At 33.9% G+C, this 19,154-nt stretch overlaps 1 protein-coding gene across 1 annotated transcript in view; it reads right to left on the bottom strand.

Moving 5' to 3' along the window:
- LOC148815784 (E3 ubiquitin-protein ligase rnf213-alpha-like) overlaps positions 1–19,154 on the bottom strand; it is a 186,014-nt gene that overhangs the window by 65,709 nt on the left and 101,151 nt on the right. The window contains exons 42-50 of the mRNA XM_088904872.1: positions 18,762–18,958; positions 17,396–17,516; positions 15,446–15,546; positions 14,790–14,942; positions 14,312–14,475; positions 9,673–9,775; positions 4,520–4,622; positions 1,280–1,466; positions 95–306 (exon numbers count right to left, since the gene is read on the bottom strand). Coding sequence (XP_088760998.1) covers positions 95–306; positions 1,280–1,466; positions 4,520–4,622; positions 9,673–9,775; positions 14,312–14,475; positions 14,790–14,942; positions 15,446–15,546; positions 17,396–17,516; positions 18,762–18,958 — 1,341 coding nt within the window. The remainder of the gene's footprint in view (positions 1–94; positions 307–1,279; positions 1,467–4,519; positions 4,623–9,672; positions 9,776–14,311; positions 14,476–14,789; positions 14,943–15,445; positions 15,547–17,395; positions 17,517–18,761; positions 18,959–19,154) is intronic.

Genomic DNA, 19,154 nt, shown 5'->3' with positions numbered 1-19,154 from the left:
TTAAATAAAGTATTTATTTTCCTCCAATAATTTCATTATTAACATAATTAGAGTTTTTAAAAAATAATTTATGGATAATAGCAAGACTACTTACATTATCTTCATCCAGTTTAATTGGTAAAATCCGATTAAAAATTTCCATTTGACATATCTTCTTAGCTATCTCAGGCCCATACATATTACATAAATTGCGAAGAAGGAATATCGTTATCCAGGGATTTTTGCAATAAGCTATCAGCTCTTGAATCTTTTGAAGAACTAACTCTGTTTTCTCCTTGTCATATATGGATTTCTTTGACTTGCTCTCTGAAAAATGAAAGCCATTTTTAAAATAAATCATGAATGACAAGAAGACTGGTTCTGATTTTGTATATACTGTGTCTGAGGATGTTGCTGATTCTGTAGTGGTAGTGGGAGTTGTGTGCTGATAGCAATGCATATTTTTCCTGAATATGTTTAATTAATTAACAAAGATTAAAACATTTTAAAGATTATTTAAGTTTCATTTGGTATATTCAAACCCTTATGGGCACAAGGTTAACAAAATGTACTGCTTTGCAATGGGATATGTGTATATGTGTACAGCATTCCACATTTATTCATATTTAATAAGTAAAAAGAATGAAAGAATGAATACAATGAGATTAAATGAATGACCAAGTTCTATATAATACAGAACTAGTGTTAAAATATGTATTTAAATGTATTATTGCTTTTTATTTAAATAGATGCAATATTCAGATTTGTTTGGAAATGGTGAGGAGGTAATTTGTGACAAAACCATTGGGAAAAAGAATAAAAGAACAGCTCTCATAAACATGTCCCAAGTTACGGGAGCAAATTATACCAGCAGCACCTAGTATGTGAAGCAAATGTCCCTCTGAGCAGAGAAGCATTTTATTGTGAATTGAAAGATAAGAAAAAATCACAAACTACACAAATAACAAATCCTTTCTTTGAAATTTGTTGAAAACAATTTAAATATTTTTCATTATTATTAAGAAGCATGATTGGAAATGCTATACATGGGTTCTGTTTATTTTGTGTTTTGTATTATAATTTAATTAATATTTAATTAAAAAGTATGAGTCTTATTTTTTATTATATGGACAACTGACCATTTATGTGCAACAGTAAAAAACAAAACAAAATATAAGAGTAAGTACGAATCTAGGTACTGCAAAAATATACAAGATCAACTGATTAAATGCTAAAAATATCTTAATAGTCTAGAATGCTGTATAATAGATATGTTGTATTGATAAAAAAAAACACTTACCATGAATATCCAGGCATTCTCCAATCACACCTGCAATTATGGAAATGGCAAATCTTACTCTGGCGATGATGTACAGGTTGTCAATGGTCATAGGTGGGTCAGTGCAATCAAACACATCTTTGTCGAAAGACAGGCATTTCAGTGCTTCCTCAAAAAAATCACCATGGGAAGGTTTGTACATCAAATCCTGTTCAGTTCAGAAAAACATTTATTTGCACCTGATTTGAATCCCAGCTGTCAAATCATACACGAATACGTATCCAATTCCATAATTTGAACAGAACCTCACAGTCTTAAGGATATATATAGTATATCAAGCATCAATATATATAATTCATAGTGTCCTGTTAATAAAAATCTAAATGTTCTATACTGTAATCTTAATTTCATTGCCCAGAGCAAAGTCATATTTTCAGAATTAAATCCAGAAAAAAAACTTTAAAAACCCAAGCATCATAGATATGCACTCTAATTAGTATTTTGTGTTATTTTATTCTGACACCTCTGTAGTAGGTGTTTTAAACTTAATGTTCATCGGAACCCTTGCAAAAGTTTTCTAAACTTCTTTTTGAACTACTTAATTTAATTGATTTACAGATTTAGTCTCCCCCAGATCTCCCTTGGTTTGGACACTCTTATTCACTCTGTCTTTTGTTCCTCTGTGAATTACTGTGTATCCCTGCTACTTTCATCACTTGCCCTCATACTAGGGAAGGCTCAATAGCCAAAATATTGCTGTTTTTCTATATTTTCTGTTTATTTCTACGACAGTATATCTTACGTTTTTAGCATGGAATTAACTTCTACATGTTCCTATATATGTACAGTAGCATCTGTGTACAGTATTACTTTATTAAGGTCATTACTGGCAAAGGATGTGGTAGAGTAATAATTAAATATTCAAAAATTCAAAAAAAATATCTATGTAATTTTGGAAGACAAAATACACTATCTTTAAAGAAAAATGTGTATTAAACAAATAATATACAAAAACACAAAACACATAAATTGTTAAAATTAACATGATGCAGACATCTATTATTTGTAATTACTAGATTGGTTAGATGTCTTTGTTGGGTATTCTGATTTGTAACTTCTGCTAATCTCAAGACAATTCTGGCATTCAAAGTTGCAGATTTGAAAAGCCACTCCAGTAGCAACAGAATTCAGTTAGTGAAGCAGAAGGAACTCAGCAAAAGATTCAATCTGATTGTTCACTAGAGAGATTGTTAACAAGAGCAATCCTTGTGATTTGCTACAGAACACTAAAAATGGGACATTCTGTGCAGAACTGATGGAGATAACTCAGATGGCTGGTGTGACTAAACCCATATGTTTAATTTCAAAATTGTAAAACGTGCTGAATTATTTTGCTTTTGAACAAAAATAATAAAACTGGACCTATTTATTATCCTTAGGAATATGTACAGTATTATTAATTGGATTATAGCTGAGTAACCACCCAAAAGATATGTGCATTTTCACCTGTGAGAAAATCATTCAAACAATTAAATCACCTGTATTGTGTTTAGTGGTATTCAAAGTCCTCTGTGATGATGGATAGCATCTATGTAATTAAGTGTAGGAAACAGAGAGGATGTTTAATTCTTAGGGGTTTGTTTTGACAGGAAGAATGGAATAGTAGTATTTTGTCAAGCAAATCAATAATCTCTGCTGTCAGTGCTATAACTGTGCATGTGAGAAAGAATGGAGATGCATCTATATTTTCCATACACTTGTAAAGAGTAGCTATAGTTTTATTATTTTATTAGTATTAGGTGTTGTCAAGTCTGTAGATGTAATTCACCACAAATAATCACTTATTTATCTTTTAAAATGTTTTGGATCTCTGATATTCATAAATAATATTTCTTTCTTATCCTTAAACAACACAGACTATTTACCACATAGGAAAATAAAACATGATACAGGAAGCATGTATGAAACCCGGCATTTGTATGTTTGATAATTACATTTAGAATATGGCTGACTTCTTTTTTGTAGAAAACAAAGCAAAGGGCACCTTAACTGAATGACAAAGCAGTTTTCAAAGTTCTTTTTTGGGGTCTGCTGGTGATGAACTAGAAATCCTGTTATATTTAAAAGCATTTTTTTGTTCATTCATTTATCTTTTTAAACATTTTTTAATTTGGTGACTAAATCCCTATTGGAACCTGTTGAGTTTAATGTGGCTCTAAGTGCAGATCTGAATACTGTCATTAATCATAAGCTGGACAGACAGTAGTGAAAGAAGACAAATTGATTCGTATTTTGTAGTGTATGTCAGAGCTGAGTGTGGCAGATTTCGTTTTGAGTTTAACTCCATCATGATATACATTTTCTCTTCTAGACATGAATCATACAACAAAATTGATTGTACTGTATCTTTTCCCTATTGTTTACATTGGTGAGATCTTAAGTTACATCTTAAATTGCTATTAGACCATCATTGTATCATCTGTTCTGTACTGAACAGAAGTTGGGGCGGAGGTCAAAGTCTAATCTGGCACTTCCCACTTCACTGCACATAAAAGCTCAATGGCTGAGCACTCCACTGCACACATCCTTCCTCCACCCCAACAGCTTCATTGCAGCAATGCTCCCTGATTTAAAGGTCATGAGTGTGGGGAGGGGCTGTGATCTCAGACAAGCATTATAATTTTCCCCAGCCTGGAGAGCTCAAGCCAAATTACTAAGCACACTATTTCTTTATATTTGTTAGCTAGTTTTGTCATTATATTAGAATTTGACCTATCAACTTAATTGAAGGTTTGTACTCACTGACATGGCTCTGTCTTTATATATATATATCACTTAATTGCTTTATCAGATAATTGGTAAGATAAAAAAGTATAAGATTTCTTGATGCTTTAATTATGTAGTCAGTAATACAATTATTATTTTGTTAACAATTTAAATGTTGATGCATACTTTTCTTCTAAGAAGAAAAAAAAATGAATAAAAAATTAATGTGAGTTTTTAAAATTATTTTCTCAGTGTTACAGCTGATGCAAAAATATAGTTTGTTATTACATTTTTGTGAGACTGAATGTAGATCTTATATTTTATTTTATAGTATATTTTATTTGCAAAATATCTCTTAAGAAGGATTTTAAACTTTTTTCCTACAAACAATATTCTTTATTTACTTAGTTTACCACCATTTCCTTGTAGATGTAAACAGCAACACATTTATAAAGTACTAATGGAAATTGTAAGCTCCAAATTGATGAGACTTACCTCCATGCTACGAACAACAAGGAAATAAAACTGTGTTGTATTTTTGTTGGTTTTCACAACATCTTCAATGTACTCCTGCAAGTAAGGCTTCATTTCATCCAGCCTGTTAAAAATTAGGAAATAACTTTAAATATCCAAACAGATGTGAGCATATTTTCATTCAATGAACCAATGTTGAGCTCTTAAAAGTATCCATAAGTAAATATTTTTAAACATTTATAGTATACTTGTACCCTCATTGGAAACTGCCTGATGGAAATATCTTTGGAAAATATGAATCTTGGGGAGTAAATGAAAACATCTATTTTAATAACTCTTGTTATTTTAATGACAGGTACATAACATTTTGTGGCAATCAAGATCACCAAACGTATTCCTCCTCTCTGCAAACATTTTTTATTGTTGTTCTATAGTATTTTCACTTCAATTCACTCAATGACCTGTCCCTGTCACACACAAGCAATCTAATTTGCTTTAGACTATATATGAAATTGAAGAAATCCCCTACGCACTATGTTTAAGAATAAAAAATGAGACAGTGGAGTTGTTGTAAGGACTTAAATGACTTCTCTGCTCTTTGCATATATGAATTGTGAATGTCATATACATGCGGTGGGCTTGGCGCAATATATCACATCATACTGCATGTTGATTGAAATATGATAATAGTATCTGGAAGCACCTTGTAAAACTGCCAGGTGGAGCTAAAAAAGCTTAACGTCTCATGTACAGCATTTGAGCTGTTGCCAGAAAACGCCCAGTTTCGAATCCCAGTCGCTGTTGAAGAACAATCTTTTTCAAATGAAGAATTTAAGTTGTATACTCTTTAGACTTTTAATAATTTTAGACTGTGTATTACAGCATGTTAATCATTAAACATTAAAAAATCAGTATATTTTATAAAAGCAATATTGCTCAGTTGGACAAAAGTACACAACCTTTCACCTTCATCATAAATATTTTGATTATGCATAAATATGTTATGCATCAAAGTCTTTAACTTGGTAACTTACATGGGTTCTGGTTTTAACGTGTTTGTTCTAACATTATTAAGCTTATATTGTGTACTTCATAAAAAGTTATAACAGTTTATCCTTTTCTAAGAATATGTAGTAAGATCACCACTTGCTGTTATTGTAAAAAGATAAATGTTGTAGTGATTTAACATCACTTGATAGTTATACTAATATGGAATCATGTAACTAAGCAGCTAAAATATCACAAGAGGACGTTTTGGAAACATTTTGACATTATTTCTTTAAAAAAAAACTTCTATTGTCCTTGTAGTGGTAATGAGCACTGTAATGTAGTGAGCTGCACCCAGGCAGCTCAAAGCGCGATCAGAGTATTACTTTCGTTCTGTTTCTTATAGAGCCAAATGCATAAAATTGTCCACTATTATAGCTTATTGTGAACATGATCTGTCTCTTTCAGGTTTACACCCAAATTGAGAAAATCTATATTGTGTCTTAATCCAAATGTCAGCAGCCAGCAATCAGCCAACAATTTAACTTGGAATTTTAAAAAACAAATTTAAACTGTACTATATAGTACACCACCTGGAACTGAACCTGGTCCGTCAGCGTCATTCAACAGGGAACCAGCTGGATGAATTATTGTAATGGATACAGCTGAAATTACAGGTTGTGCGAGCCGGTTGACAGCACGGTGATGTCACCGCCCTTCCCTGTGAATAGCAGGGACCTCAGTGTGAGAGCTGAGGGGAGATCTCCCTTTTGCTCAGCTGGTTGGTTCCCTGTTGAGTGACACTTAAACGACGGAGGGTGAAATGATTATTTTTTACAATTGCCAGTAATCAGGGAACATTTATCAACACAATGGGCAAAGATTTTTTTTAAATGAAATAAAAAATCATATGCAATGAAGTGTTCCTGCCTAACTCAAACATTGCATGACTTTAAAAGCTGTAAAAAATGGTTTAGATAGTTAAAAAACACTTTTTAATTAAACATTTAAATACTTGAATTTCATAAAAGTTGTACTGATTTAATACCTCTTGATAGTAATATTAATATGGAGTCGTATAACTAAGCAGCTAAAATATCACAAGGGGACATTTTGGAAACATTTGATGTTTGTTTTAAAAAATATATATATTATTGTCCTTGTAGTGGTAATAGGCAAAGGACTGCCATGTAGTGAATTGCACCCAGGCGGTTCAAAGTATGATCAGAGAATTACTTTATTTCTTACACAGCTGAATATATAAAAATAGACCACTATTATAGCTTGTTATTGGCTACGGTGTGAGTGTATCTGGATGAACTATTATAAGTGACGGTTTCGTGATTTAGGATTTCTTCATGCAATTCTTTAAGTTAAAGGAGGGAAAAGGGTTATATTTACATGTTGTGTATCGCCTCTTCTTATATTTGTAAAAAGATTCCAATTTAAATGCAATACAGAACATATTATTAATAACACTGTAATAAATTCAGATTCTTGGGCTTGTGCCCTCACTGCTCTTGTCCCAGTTCACCCTTCACCAGACAGGCATGAACCCAGGTTTCCTGTGTTGCTTAACAGGGTGTTTTCCAGCTGAGCCACAGAAGACCTCTTTCTTTCAGCACCAGCGGCAAGCAGCCAGCAGCCCTCTTATGTGCAGGGTAGCAGAAGACTGTACTGTCACCGCGTTGCAACCAGCTTGTACCATATGAATGTCTGCCGTTCATTACAATATTAATAATGAATGACCAGAGATGAGCTTTAAACTGAAGAATAAGAGAAGACAGGTTGAGTCTGGTCTTTTTAGCTTGGAACCTAACCTTTATAGTGATCCTTTTGGCAATATTTTTTTACATAGCCGGATGACTAAAAATAGGTTGGATTAATAACTGGAGTAAGAAAAGATATTTCACACATGTGTATCTGGATGAATTATTATAAGTGATGGTTTCGCGATTTAGGATTTCTTCACACCATTCTTTAAGTTAAAGGAGGGAAAAGGATTATATTTACACAGGTACTTCACACATACTTTGAAACCATACGGCTTTGGAACAGCGGGTGGCGAGAACCGACTGGGAGGGGGGGGCAGTATTTTGATTTTCCTGCGCGAACCATATTCACTACAATACTGTAATGAGTCCCTGAGGCACACCGTTCAAACGTTTTATAAAAAATAAACCTTTAAGTTTGCATGAGACAAAAGGTATCTTTTAATTAGTCGTGTACTGATTGCAAAGTAGCAGATTTTGACAAACAACTAATTTTGCTTGAAGAATTTAAAATGTACTGTAGCTTTATTTAATTGAGCAGAAAGTCACCTTGCTCTTATAAGCGGCTTTGTTAAGCAAAAATGATCGTGGGCACTTTTCCTTTCCTCATGGTGCGAGGTGACAATGAGGAAAACTGTTTTTTATTTTACTGGGAGTGTGAACATTGAGTGAGCACTGGGGCGTGCAGTGAGACTAACACAGCGAGACTACTGAGATGGATAGTTTTAGCAAATAAGTTGACAAATATCAGTATTTTTGCAAGATAAAATTGTATCCAGCTGTGAATCAGCTACGTGACCTTGCCCCCGTGAAATTGTGGGAAAGAGGTTTAGTGGACAACGTTACTCACAGTGCAGTGACCATAGTGTGTTTTAATACACTGTACAGTATAACAGTATAAAGCAAGTCTGTTTATTTTAATGTTTGTAATCGCTATTCTTGGAAGTACATTTTGTATTCAGTTTGCTTCTGTGTGTTAGCTGGTGTGCAAATGTTTGAGATTTGTGAAAACAGTGATAAATCACAGCGAACAAAATACAATTTTAAAACACAAGCAGTTTGAAATTATAAGTTATTAATAAATCACTTAACTTTGAATGTATTGTGATATTTATAAATACCTACAAATTCAATATAGTGTCAATAATATTTACTATTTTAGTTTTTCAAAGAAATGTTTATTTGTTAAAAGAAAACCACAGGGCAACAGCTGGGTTCAAACCCCCAACCTCCTGCATGCAAGGTACACACCTAACCCATTACACCAACATGCCGCTTAACAACTTAATAATATTCATAGGAGCAAGTAATAGGTTTATTCCATGCTGAAAAAAAAGAAGAAAGAAAACACAATGTTTCGGCTGTGGCTCCACGGCTGAAACGTTGTGTTTTCTTTCTTCTTTTTTTACTTGTTCCTTTGCAGCCTACGCATGCTGACGCAGCTACCCACCTGAACAAATATTCATAGAAAAGGGTAAAACATTATAAGTTTTTATGAAGTATATAAACTTAATATAGTCAGAAGGAAGAGTAAAAACTTCCAAAATAACCACAGTATGTAGCCGAATGAAAGACTTTGATGCTTAAAATGTTTATGAAGAAAGTGGAATACTGGTGTGTATTTTTTATTAAAACCACAAATACCAGCCGTATACAGTTTACATAATATGTTTATGTTCCTAAATTAATATGGTTTATGACCTTCAGACACGTTATGCTTCTCTTCTTTTTATGCTCAGCTACTAAAATGTCCCTTTAGTTGTAAAATTCCATATTAATATTAAGTGTATTTAAACATGCACAGTAAAGAGATTAAATGAAATAATCGTTTCACTAACAACCAATGCTCCACAAGAGCCGCCTGTCAGTCTTTTTGGCCAGGCAATCATGTACTGTGGTATAACACGGTGAACTGTAGATAATTTCGTGCGGTACAGGGTTTTACCGTGCAATTTGAATGGCTGCATCTGTACATGTTTGTAGGTTTCAGACTCTGGCCTTTTTCACTTCTTAATATGAGCTTCAAGCACTGGGGACACATTAATGTTTTCTCTGCAATTTCTTTAGTTGCTCCAAGATTGAGTAATGATCTCCATGCTCATATTAGATTTTGGAAGTCAATCGAATTCCAGAGCATTCAAGCACTTTCAAATTTTATCTTAAAGCTTTCTAAAAACTTTTAAACATTTATATAATGAAATTTAATTCTGTTTAATTTACTGTTTAATTGGTGTATACATACATATATATTGTTTGATTTTACAGTGCCATGAGATGATACATCATAAAGTACAAAATAAAACAAAAATATTTTATAAATATTAAATTAATAAAGCAGGAGAATTAAAATATTTTATTGGGTCATTTACACTTAAATTCTGCACATGATGATTATTGCATATAGTAAAGTTGTACCTGCATCTCAAAAGAATTTTCAGCAATGTAGATTTCACGGTTGGGCTGGGATCCATGCACTCTTCAAAAGGTGAAAGGTCATTTGTTTGTACAAAGGCTTTACCTGCAAGGTACAGTATGAAAGATAAAGATATATGAAAAGAATCTGTGTATCACTTGGAATACATCTTCTTAGTACAAACCCACATACAGTATATGAAAATCACTATAGTCTTTAACATTTCTTCCTGTGATAGTTTCACACAAATCTAACAGGGTATTTTATTAAAGTTACATTTATTACAGTATTTTATTAATTTGAGTTAAGTGCAGCTGTTAAACTAAATTCAATGTAACCTCAAGTCCTGGTGCTTTGAAGAGATCTCGAAAACCTCCACAGACCAGGACTCCCAGGTCCATATTATGAACAATATATTATTTCTTCTATGCAATCATGCGACACTTCATTTGCTGTCAACACTCTGCAGAGTACATGTATACAGTAAATGCTTGGAAATGCCGGACTATGTAATAAAGTACATACAGTAGGTAACCTGAAATGCAACTAATGTATGAGATTTAAATTCAATCTAAAATGATAACTGGTCACTTGTGTCTCTTGTGTTTTATTTCATATCTAATAGTACTGGTCATAATTCATTTTGTATGTAGATTTACTGTAGGTCATCCAGATCATTTAATATAAGTATACTATACTGTATATATATGTTCATTGTTAGACTGCTATTTTTTTTCTTATGTCAACAATATACTGAGTTAAAAAAAATGATTTCAAGTACAATTGTTTACTTCAAGTGCATTACAGTTGAGTTGAGTTAAATGGCATTAAAGGCATTAAACTGTGTTAGGAATCTACATTGTTGCATATCATGGAAATATCTAAATCCAATTTCTCATCAATTCTTAAGTCAAAATAGTGAGTATCTCTGATAAAGACACGGTCACAATAGCCAAAACTCCAGGTGGTCAGACACTAATAACAGTGACAGGAACATTAGTTCTCTTAGAGGATTCATAGGCAAGGCAGAATAAAAAGAGGATATAGAAACAGAAAGTAGAACAAAGAGAAAAAACACAGCAGAAAGAGAACTAATCATCCAGGCCCTGTAGATAATTTGAACACTAAAAGTGACAATTTAGGTTCTGACTGAGGGGTTGTTGTTTTGTACTTGCTACAAAAAGTAATTTAATCAGAATTAATTTTGCTTAGCAATGCATTGTTTAAAACAGGGAAATAAGAACCCATTTGTTCAGCAAATTTGTTCATTTTAGAAAGTGATTTAGTTTTGGGAAGGTGCTTGTATTGAATAAGATGCAGGGTCCCTTTATATTGTATTGTACTAATGCCTGGTAAAAGTAGATGCTGTGCATTTTCTTAAGTATTTAATCTTAAGTAAATATTTATTTTTTTAACAATGCTATTCGGTTATTATTTTGTGAACATGCTGTGCCAGAGAAACAAAGAAATTAGTTCTGGATGACGTGTGGTATTCCTTGATGAAGGTCAGAGCATTATTATAGAATTTCAGGTGGGTAGCTGCGTCAGTATGCGTAGGCTGCAAAGGAACAAGTAATAGGTTTATTCCATGCTGAAAAAAAGAAGAAAGAGAACACAACGTTTCGGCCGTGGAGCCTTCTTCAGGTGCGGTGAGCCTTCTTCACACCTGAAGAAGGCTCCACAGCCGAAACGTTATGTTCTCTTTCTTCTTTTTTTCAGCATGGAATAAACCTATTACTTGTTCCTTATTTAGAATTTGATTGCATAGCAAGTTGATTGAGTTGAACGAAATAGTCATTCTTATCTGAAATTGATAATATTTAATCAGATTGAATGTATATTTTTATTTAAAAATTGTAAGCTCTCTACATTCACTTATTTACATAACTAATTTATTGCAATAGAAACAGGTGAAGGTTAGAGGGAGGAAGCTGGGGGGAGGGGAAGCTCCTCTCCTTTTTCTCTTATTCAATTTACTTTTTTTCTGTTTAAAACCCTATCCATGCTAACACTCACATCTAAAGTTTTGAGTTCAAGTCTCTTGACCTCTAATGGCTGTCATGCCTAACTCTCTGTCACCACAGACAGCCTTCAGATTCTTAATGACCTCAGTGTTTTCTGCTGTTTCACCCCATCGACCTCCTGGGACTCATCTTAATCCACTTCTCTCACCCGTCCCTGACATTAGTGCTTCTTGTATCCAGCCTCCCAGATTACACCTTTGCACCACCAGAGATACACTAACTCTATCCACTCTCTAGGATCCTCAAATCACTCTTCAACATTTTTCTACTTTTATGCAATTCTCCCTCTCAACTACAGTTTCTCCAACTCCGTCTTCTGCAAAACGGACAGCTCCTCCTACTTCACTCGTCTCTACGATTCTGCCTTCTCCTGCTGCACAGCTGCTGAGCTTTAGCTGATAACATTTCTCATCAAATTTCTCAGCAGATTTCTCAGATTCTCTAACCCATTATCGAACTGTAGTGGACATTAATTTCCATCTGCTTAAGCTTTCAAGTTCTGCCTGCAGCTTCTACACCTCCGGTTTCCAGTCTCCCTCTACTCACCCTTATGTCAATTTCACCCTCAGCACAGCTACTGCCTCAGTCTCTCAGACTGCAGCTACACTACATCGTCATACTCTTGCTCCTCAACTGCCAGATTCTTAAGGGTAAAGACATCATTCTTACATCATTCTTAGCCATCTCTAAATTTCTCAATCACCTCACTGTTATTCTAAAATTCTTCTCAAAAGTTTAACCCCTGGAGAATTTATTTTGGCTTTCTCGGTTTCCAGAGATGTCATCTGTTCTGTCTACCCTCTCAGATGCCAGGAACTAGACTCAACACTTACTATATTGCTGATCTTTCTGTGTGTTATGGTGGTTCTTTATTTTATTAATACCACCAAGTCTTTTTAGTATAAGCTGCGGCTATGCTCGCTGCAGATAATCATATTGTTGACTGGTCCTCTTCTGATACTGACCTGTTTTTAGTGGCCTGAGAGCCCATGCCTGTGCTTCTACAGCCCACTCCACCTCATTCTGTCCTAGCAGGGCAGCTTCTGGCTCTTCCTCCACCTCTTCTATTTCTGGCACCCCCCCCCCCCCACACACACACACACACCTTCCTTTCCTGCTTCTATTCACTCTTCTTTTCATCCTTGGGCAAATACAGATGACCAATTATATTTTTCTGGTCTAAGCAGATTTGTAATATTTTTATTACAAATATCTTAATATCTTACTTGCACATTTGTAATTTTTGTGGTGATGCCCACTCTAGACTCATCTGTCCTGCTGCTCGGAACAGACTATCTTCTCACCCCGGAAAACTATAGGTCCTCTCACCACTCTGGAATATTTAGGCTTAACCTTTAATACAGTTAAATTTAAGCCCACCTTCCTCCTGACAAGCTTTCTTATATTTGTTCTCTCATCTCTCACTTTCTATCACTAAACTCAACTTGCTTTCCTTGTTGGGGCATTTCAGTTACTTTATCCGCATTACACCTCAAGGCAAATCTTGCTCTTGCTCAGTCCCCTGAGGATCTAGCCCAGTCATGAGAACCTCTCAAAGCGACTCTCAGCGATTCAGGGGAGTCTTCCTCTTCCTTCTCTACTCCTGAGAGCCCAGCTCCCAGTCATGAGGCAGTGCCTCTCTAGTGACTCTTAGTGAGTCAGGGGTGTTTATGTTTTCATGCCCCAGAGGCTGCCGAGTCAGCCAACCCAAACGGACTACTTGGGTTCCCAGGATGGTCTGGGTGCTACTTTTCTGTACTTTACTAACCCCTACTTCTCTCCTTGAAATATGCAGTAAATAGCCATTGAAAAAAAAACCCTGAAATGTATGCATTCCACACTTTGGTAATGAAGATCACATAGTTACTATAAATACTGTAGATGTGTGCACCTGTGGGAATGCCTTTTTTAGCCCTTCTGCATTTCTTTTCCATTTATGGTCCAAATTATGTATGAATATCTGAATCTGAAGCATGCAGGACTATATACCCCTACTTCCTGGACCCCAGTGAAGTCAGAATAGAATCCTGAGAGAGCTTGTTTGGGCCTGAGATATGATGTACAGTAGATGTTTCTACTGTATAACACCTCTTGTGTTAAAATACTGAAGCATAAGTACAACTTTGTGTATTAATAACAAACTGCACTTTCCATATCTGAATCAAAAGTAGATACTGTAGCCTTTCTTCCTCGCAAGTAAGTATAATCACCCCTATTACTAATATTATGGATATTAATTGTTATGTCTTGAGCCTCCATATTAAACTTTTCCTTGTAGGATTCATATGTTTTTACATAATGAGACTGATAGGGTATTAACTGGGTGTAAGATTATTATTGCAGTTTTGCTTGCATGTTATTAGAATTACAATTACTATATTACTGTATTACAAAACATTAAAAATTCTACAGCAATGTTTTCCCTCAACAGTTGCTGAAGAACAAAATCCTAGTTTTCATTATACATTGAAATACAACACAACAGCTACTAAATATGGTCAAGACATAACAACAGAAGACATTTGCAATACTAATAAATATCATATATGGAGACACATAAACTCTCCATAACCTTTCAAAACGTAGACGTGTTCAATAAATAGAAAATAGCATTAACCTTTCTCCTGTGGATTTGAAGTATTGGCTCCCACAAAGGTGACTAGTTGTTTAATGATTCCTTCAGGCATCTGAATGTTTTCTCCAACAAAATAGTTCATAATGAATTCCACAAAAAATGAGTTGCACTTGCTCCTGAATTTGTTCATGTTCAAAGTTGCTTTTCTGTATGAAAAGAGTAAAGTGTTTGAATACATAGCCATATTCAAATACGTTTCTCTATTGGAATTTTCAGTTGTGCTGATATGCACAATTTATGTACATCATAAGTCAGGTACAGTAAGAATCAAATCAGAAAGTCATTCAAAATCATGTAATTTCACCATCAGCCTTAATATGGTCATTAATTAATTATATTTATTAATGTATAAGACATTAGTTAATGGCATCAGCCATTTACTTCTGATAGACCTAGAGTTACACAGTACCTGTGTCTGAACATGATTTACTGTGCATAATTTTTGAATGAGAAAGCATACCTTATTGCTTCTGATGATGATGGAACATAATTTTCAGGTATGTCTTTATTGCATGTCAGGCACTTCTTTGCATTCATTTCCTTAAGGCATACTTGGCAGCATATGTGCCCGCAGGGTAATTGCACAGGATCAATGGAATTGCAATTACATTTTCTGAAATAATAGCAAGAATAAAATAATTTCAGAACTGTATCAGAAATATTTCTCTAGTGTTATGTGACTTAGAAACTTGGATATTATCCATAGTGGATAATATTCTAAAAAATTTGAGGAGGACGTTTTCAGAGAATTATTTCACCCAGTTTTGCTTACTGATACACAGGATAAGAATCAAATCATCTTGCTTAATTGTTTGCATATGTGAATCCCACACTTATCTAGAGAATAAAACAATTCCGACCAGGGACTTGAAGACAGAAGGAGTGTTTATCCATAACTACATGCAAACATTTAATATTATATAAATAATTACATGCAACAAGATCATTATGAGATTTGATTAAAGTAAAACTAGATGTTCACACTGCTTTGTGAAAGTCAAATGCATTCAAATGCTGCCTTTGTACTTATTAAAGTAAAACGTTCCTATAATTTAAAATATGTGAGATAAGAGCAGATGTATCTAATTTATTTCATAAAATAAAAAAACTACTTACCCAAAATAGACATTGCAGGCATTGTTGTTGCAGTTCTTCAACACTTTTGTAACATTGTTAAAGGTGTATTCCATATCAGTGGTTTCTTTTCTCTTCAAATACTTAAAAAGGACCAACACAATATGTAAATATTTTTTCTAATGGTACTGCTTCTGTAATAGTATGTAGATTTATTCTAATAGTATTACTCCTGTAGTACTGTGTATATTTAAGTAAAACTAGATGCTCACACTGCTTTGTGAAACTTGAATGTGTTCAGATGCTGCCTTTGTACTCATTAAATTAAAATAACATAATTCATAGTTCATAATATCTAAAATATGTGAGATAAGAGCAGATGTCTTTAATTTATATGATAACCTTTATTTTGATTGATATTTCATATAATATATTTTATGCATTTTAGTTGTGTCAAATGTTTACAAAAAAAGAAATGAAAACAAACTTCAGAATACTTAGGAGATTATGGTCAGTTTGTTACAGTTCTGTTGTACCTAGCTTACATAAGTACTATAATTCATGATAAAATGTACTGAGCTGAAACTCTCAAGATTTTTATTATGTTATATTGAATACATTTTATTATATTATTACATAAATACTTTAACTTCCTGTACCTTTTTGAAAACCAGCATCTTTCTGACACATATATACAGTACACTATATTTTCATTTTCTATTGAAAGCAGAGTAGGTAGTGGTAAAACTGTCTCCTTCCACAGTAGCTTTCTATTTTTCACCAAATATTCACCAAACTACCAATTTCTGTAGAAAGGCTTACTAACTGAACACTGACTGACTCAAAACGTGGTAGGTGTCATTACACAAATTACCTCAGCCATTTTATCACATTCTTGCAAACACATTGTGAAAGGTTTGCTTCTCTTTTTTAAAAAAACTGATCATTTTAGTGACAATCCAGTTACAGTGTTTCACATAGAGTTCTTACTTGATCTGGGGCAGCTTTCCATTTTTGGTTTTATTCTCTTGTCACAACACGGAGACCTCAGGTTTTATATCTGTTTGGGGAAGCCCATCCCATACTGCCAATTTCATTTTAGGTTCACATTAGTTTATGTAAGTCCACTCATACTGTTGAAGGTAACTAGGATCAGACTTGCTTAGAAGACTTTAAAATCTGCTTGTAGTTTCCTAATTTCTGTTTATATCTGTTATGACTGCCATGAATTTGAGAGTAGAAATTGCTTTCAGTGTGTGTATAACTGTGTGTAAACTAAAACGACATATTCTGATTAAGGTTGGCAACCGCAAAAATGCTGCCTACCATCCTCTCTTCTCTTAGCATGCCATTAAAGGTACAGTTATTGTACATAGTCCTTTCTTTCTTTTTAATTTTATTTCATTTTCATACTGTTCAGTGTTTTTTTATTGAGGCAAATGTCTAGGCCTGCTATTGCTTTACTGAGACTCAAGGCTCACACATCTACTGATAGACAGACAGCTGGTTGCTGTATTTACAGTAATTTTAATTGATTTTCATCTCTAACTGGGCAATGACATAATGCAGCTACCAGTGACCTTTGGATATACAGTATACACAAATATATACAATTAGATAGCATAATACAATGTGATGATGAAGTGGGATATTACAGTAAGCTTGGTCTGGTTTGGACTGTATTTATGTCTTTTAACATTGCAATAATTTTGTTGCAGTTTTTCAGCAGTTCTTATGTTGCGAGAATGATAGCCTATGGGAAAAGTCTGCCTCTTAATACAGTAAATACTGCACTTTCTTGCTTCCACTGAAGATCTTTCTCATTCACATGGATGCAAAAGGTACAATTTTTAGATAGAAATTAAGTAATGTTATAAATGTCCACCATACTTAAGATTTTTCATGCTTTTTTCCATAATTCAGCTGCAATCATTTGATGTATCATACTGTGAGTGAGGTAAAGCTCTGTCCAGAAGTATAAAAAAAACTTACTCCAAAAAGAAAGGAAAAATATTTCACAATGATTTTAAGCAGTTTCTCCTCGATTTCCGTTTCGCTGTACAGGAGGTGATCCATGAGGAGGTAGACAATCCGTATACAGTGCCAAAGTAACCTTGTACAGGACAGATAATGTTAGTATACACGTCTTTATTTTAGAAGCACCAGTTCATCTTCTTTTCAGTTGAAATTGGAAAATGAATGGTGAAAATGAATGAATCTCATGTATACAAACCCCATATATACTGTAAACAACAGAGGATTTTGCATTCAAACATTTGCTTCTACAAATGCTAAACTCAGTTACTATGGAAAGTAGCACAGCACTAACACCACAGGGTTTTGATTATGTGTTTTTGCAGTTTGAATAATAATTATAATGTATACTAAAATTACCATAGTTAGATGACCTACACTTGTACACGTAAGTATGGATATATTGTTATAAACATACCTAAAAATATTCCATTCTTTTCAGAAGCAAAACTCTAATTAATTATAATTACATCCAAATAATACTTTTATTGACCCTTAAGTAAACATTTTCTGGTATGAGATTGTTGATCTGCCAACAAGCTACATACTGTAAAACCCAATATTTAAAAGCAAGTTTTCAAATGGTAGATTTGAGAAGATTCTGACCAACAGAAGGACACCTTCCATTACCAGGTTAAAATCTGTGGTGGATTGGGTGGTGTCAGATTTTTGTCAAAGGATTTGTCAGACAATCAGATTTAATTTCCTGTTTTTTAAGTTTTAAGTAACTAGAGAAATACTTTATAAACTAAATTTTCAATTCCAAATATACAAAATTACCCTACACATATATGAGGGGGACCCACTGCATTCACAACATAAGCTCAGTAACCACCTGGGTTATAGCACCAGCCCCACTACACAGCAGATGAGGAGGGGAAGGGAGAAATTGCTTCACCAGTTGAATTAAGGGGGGACTTTCGGCAAACCAAATTGTACAAGACAGGAGTGGAATATAGCCAGGAAAAGGGGGCTAATATTCTATATATTTCCTTAATAGACTCATTGTAATGACTTGACAAAGAGAGTCATGAAGATTTACATGACCAAATAATCTTGGTTCAGCATCTTTACAGAATGATAGTACTTAATACAGCACAGTGTCTTTGGTCACCATAATCAAGTCAAATGCTTTATTTAATAAATTCTGGGCCAGAGGACAGAATATTACTTACTGGTTTTTCAATCAATTTATTGTGCATAAAACTATGTAATATATAGTGGTATTTATTCTTCAAACAGAAAACATATGTATGAAAAGTTAAAAGAAGTTGAAACCAATTGGAACTCATTAGAAATCCGATAATACATTTAATGGACTCACTTGCAGGTTTTCAGTAGCTCATTTGCATTCTGGCCATACAAATGAACTGGAAATTCCTCTGAGGTAATAAATTCGACAGTGGGATGAACAGACTTCACGCCTTGGAGCCACTCTTGGCAGCTTTTGAAGTCTTTCAGCTTTTCTTCAGCTGGTGCAAGGCCCTTCAGTGCAAATATTGCTGCTTCCAGGTCAACATACTACAAATAAATGAAAATAATGTTGGTAAATTTTTGCACAAGTGGAATTTCTACAATCATTTTAAAATTAAATGACTAAAAGACATTGTGCACTGTTTACAAAACCAGGTCATATAAATATATTTTTTTCCGAGAGCTTTCATTTAGTTGAACCTAATTCTTTGCAGCCATCCAAAAAGAACAACCTGAAAATATT

Source organism: Atractosteus spatula, chromosome 24 (genome assembly GCF_055471065.1).
Source record: "Atractosteus spatula isolate fAtrSpa1 chromosome 24, fAtrSpa1.hap1, whole genome shotgun sequence".
In the NCBI taxonomy this organism is placed as follows: Eukaryota; Metazoa; Chordata; class Actinopteri; order Semionotiformes; family Lepisosteidae; genus Atractosteus; species Atractosteus spatula.
The sequence above is the reverse complement of the archived record's forward strand: the minus strand, read 5'-3'. Positions and strand labels throughout refer to the sequence as shown.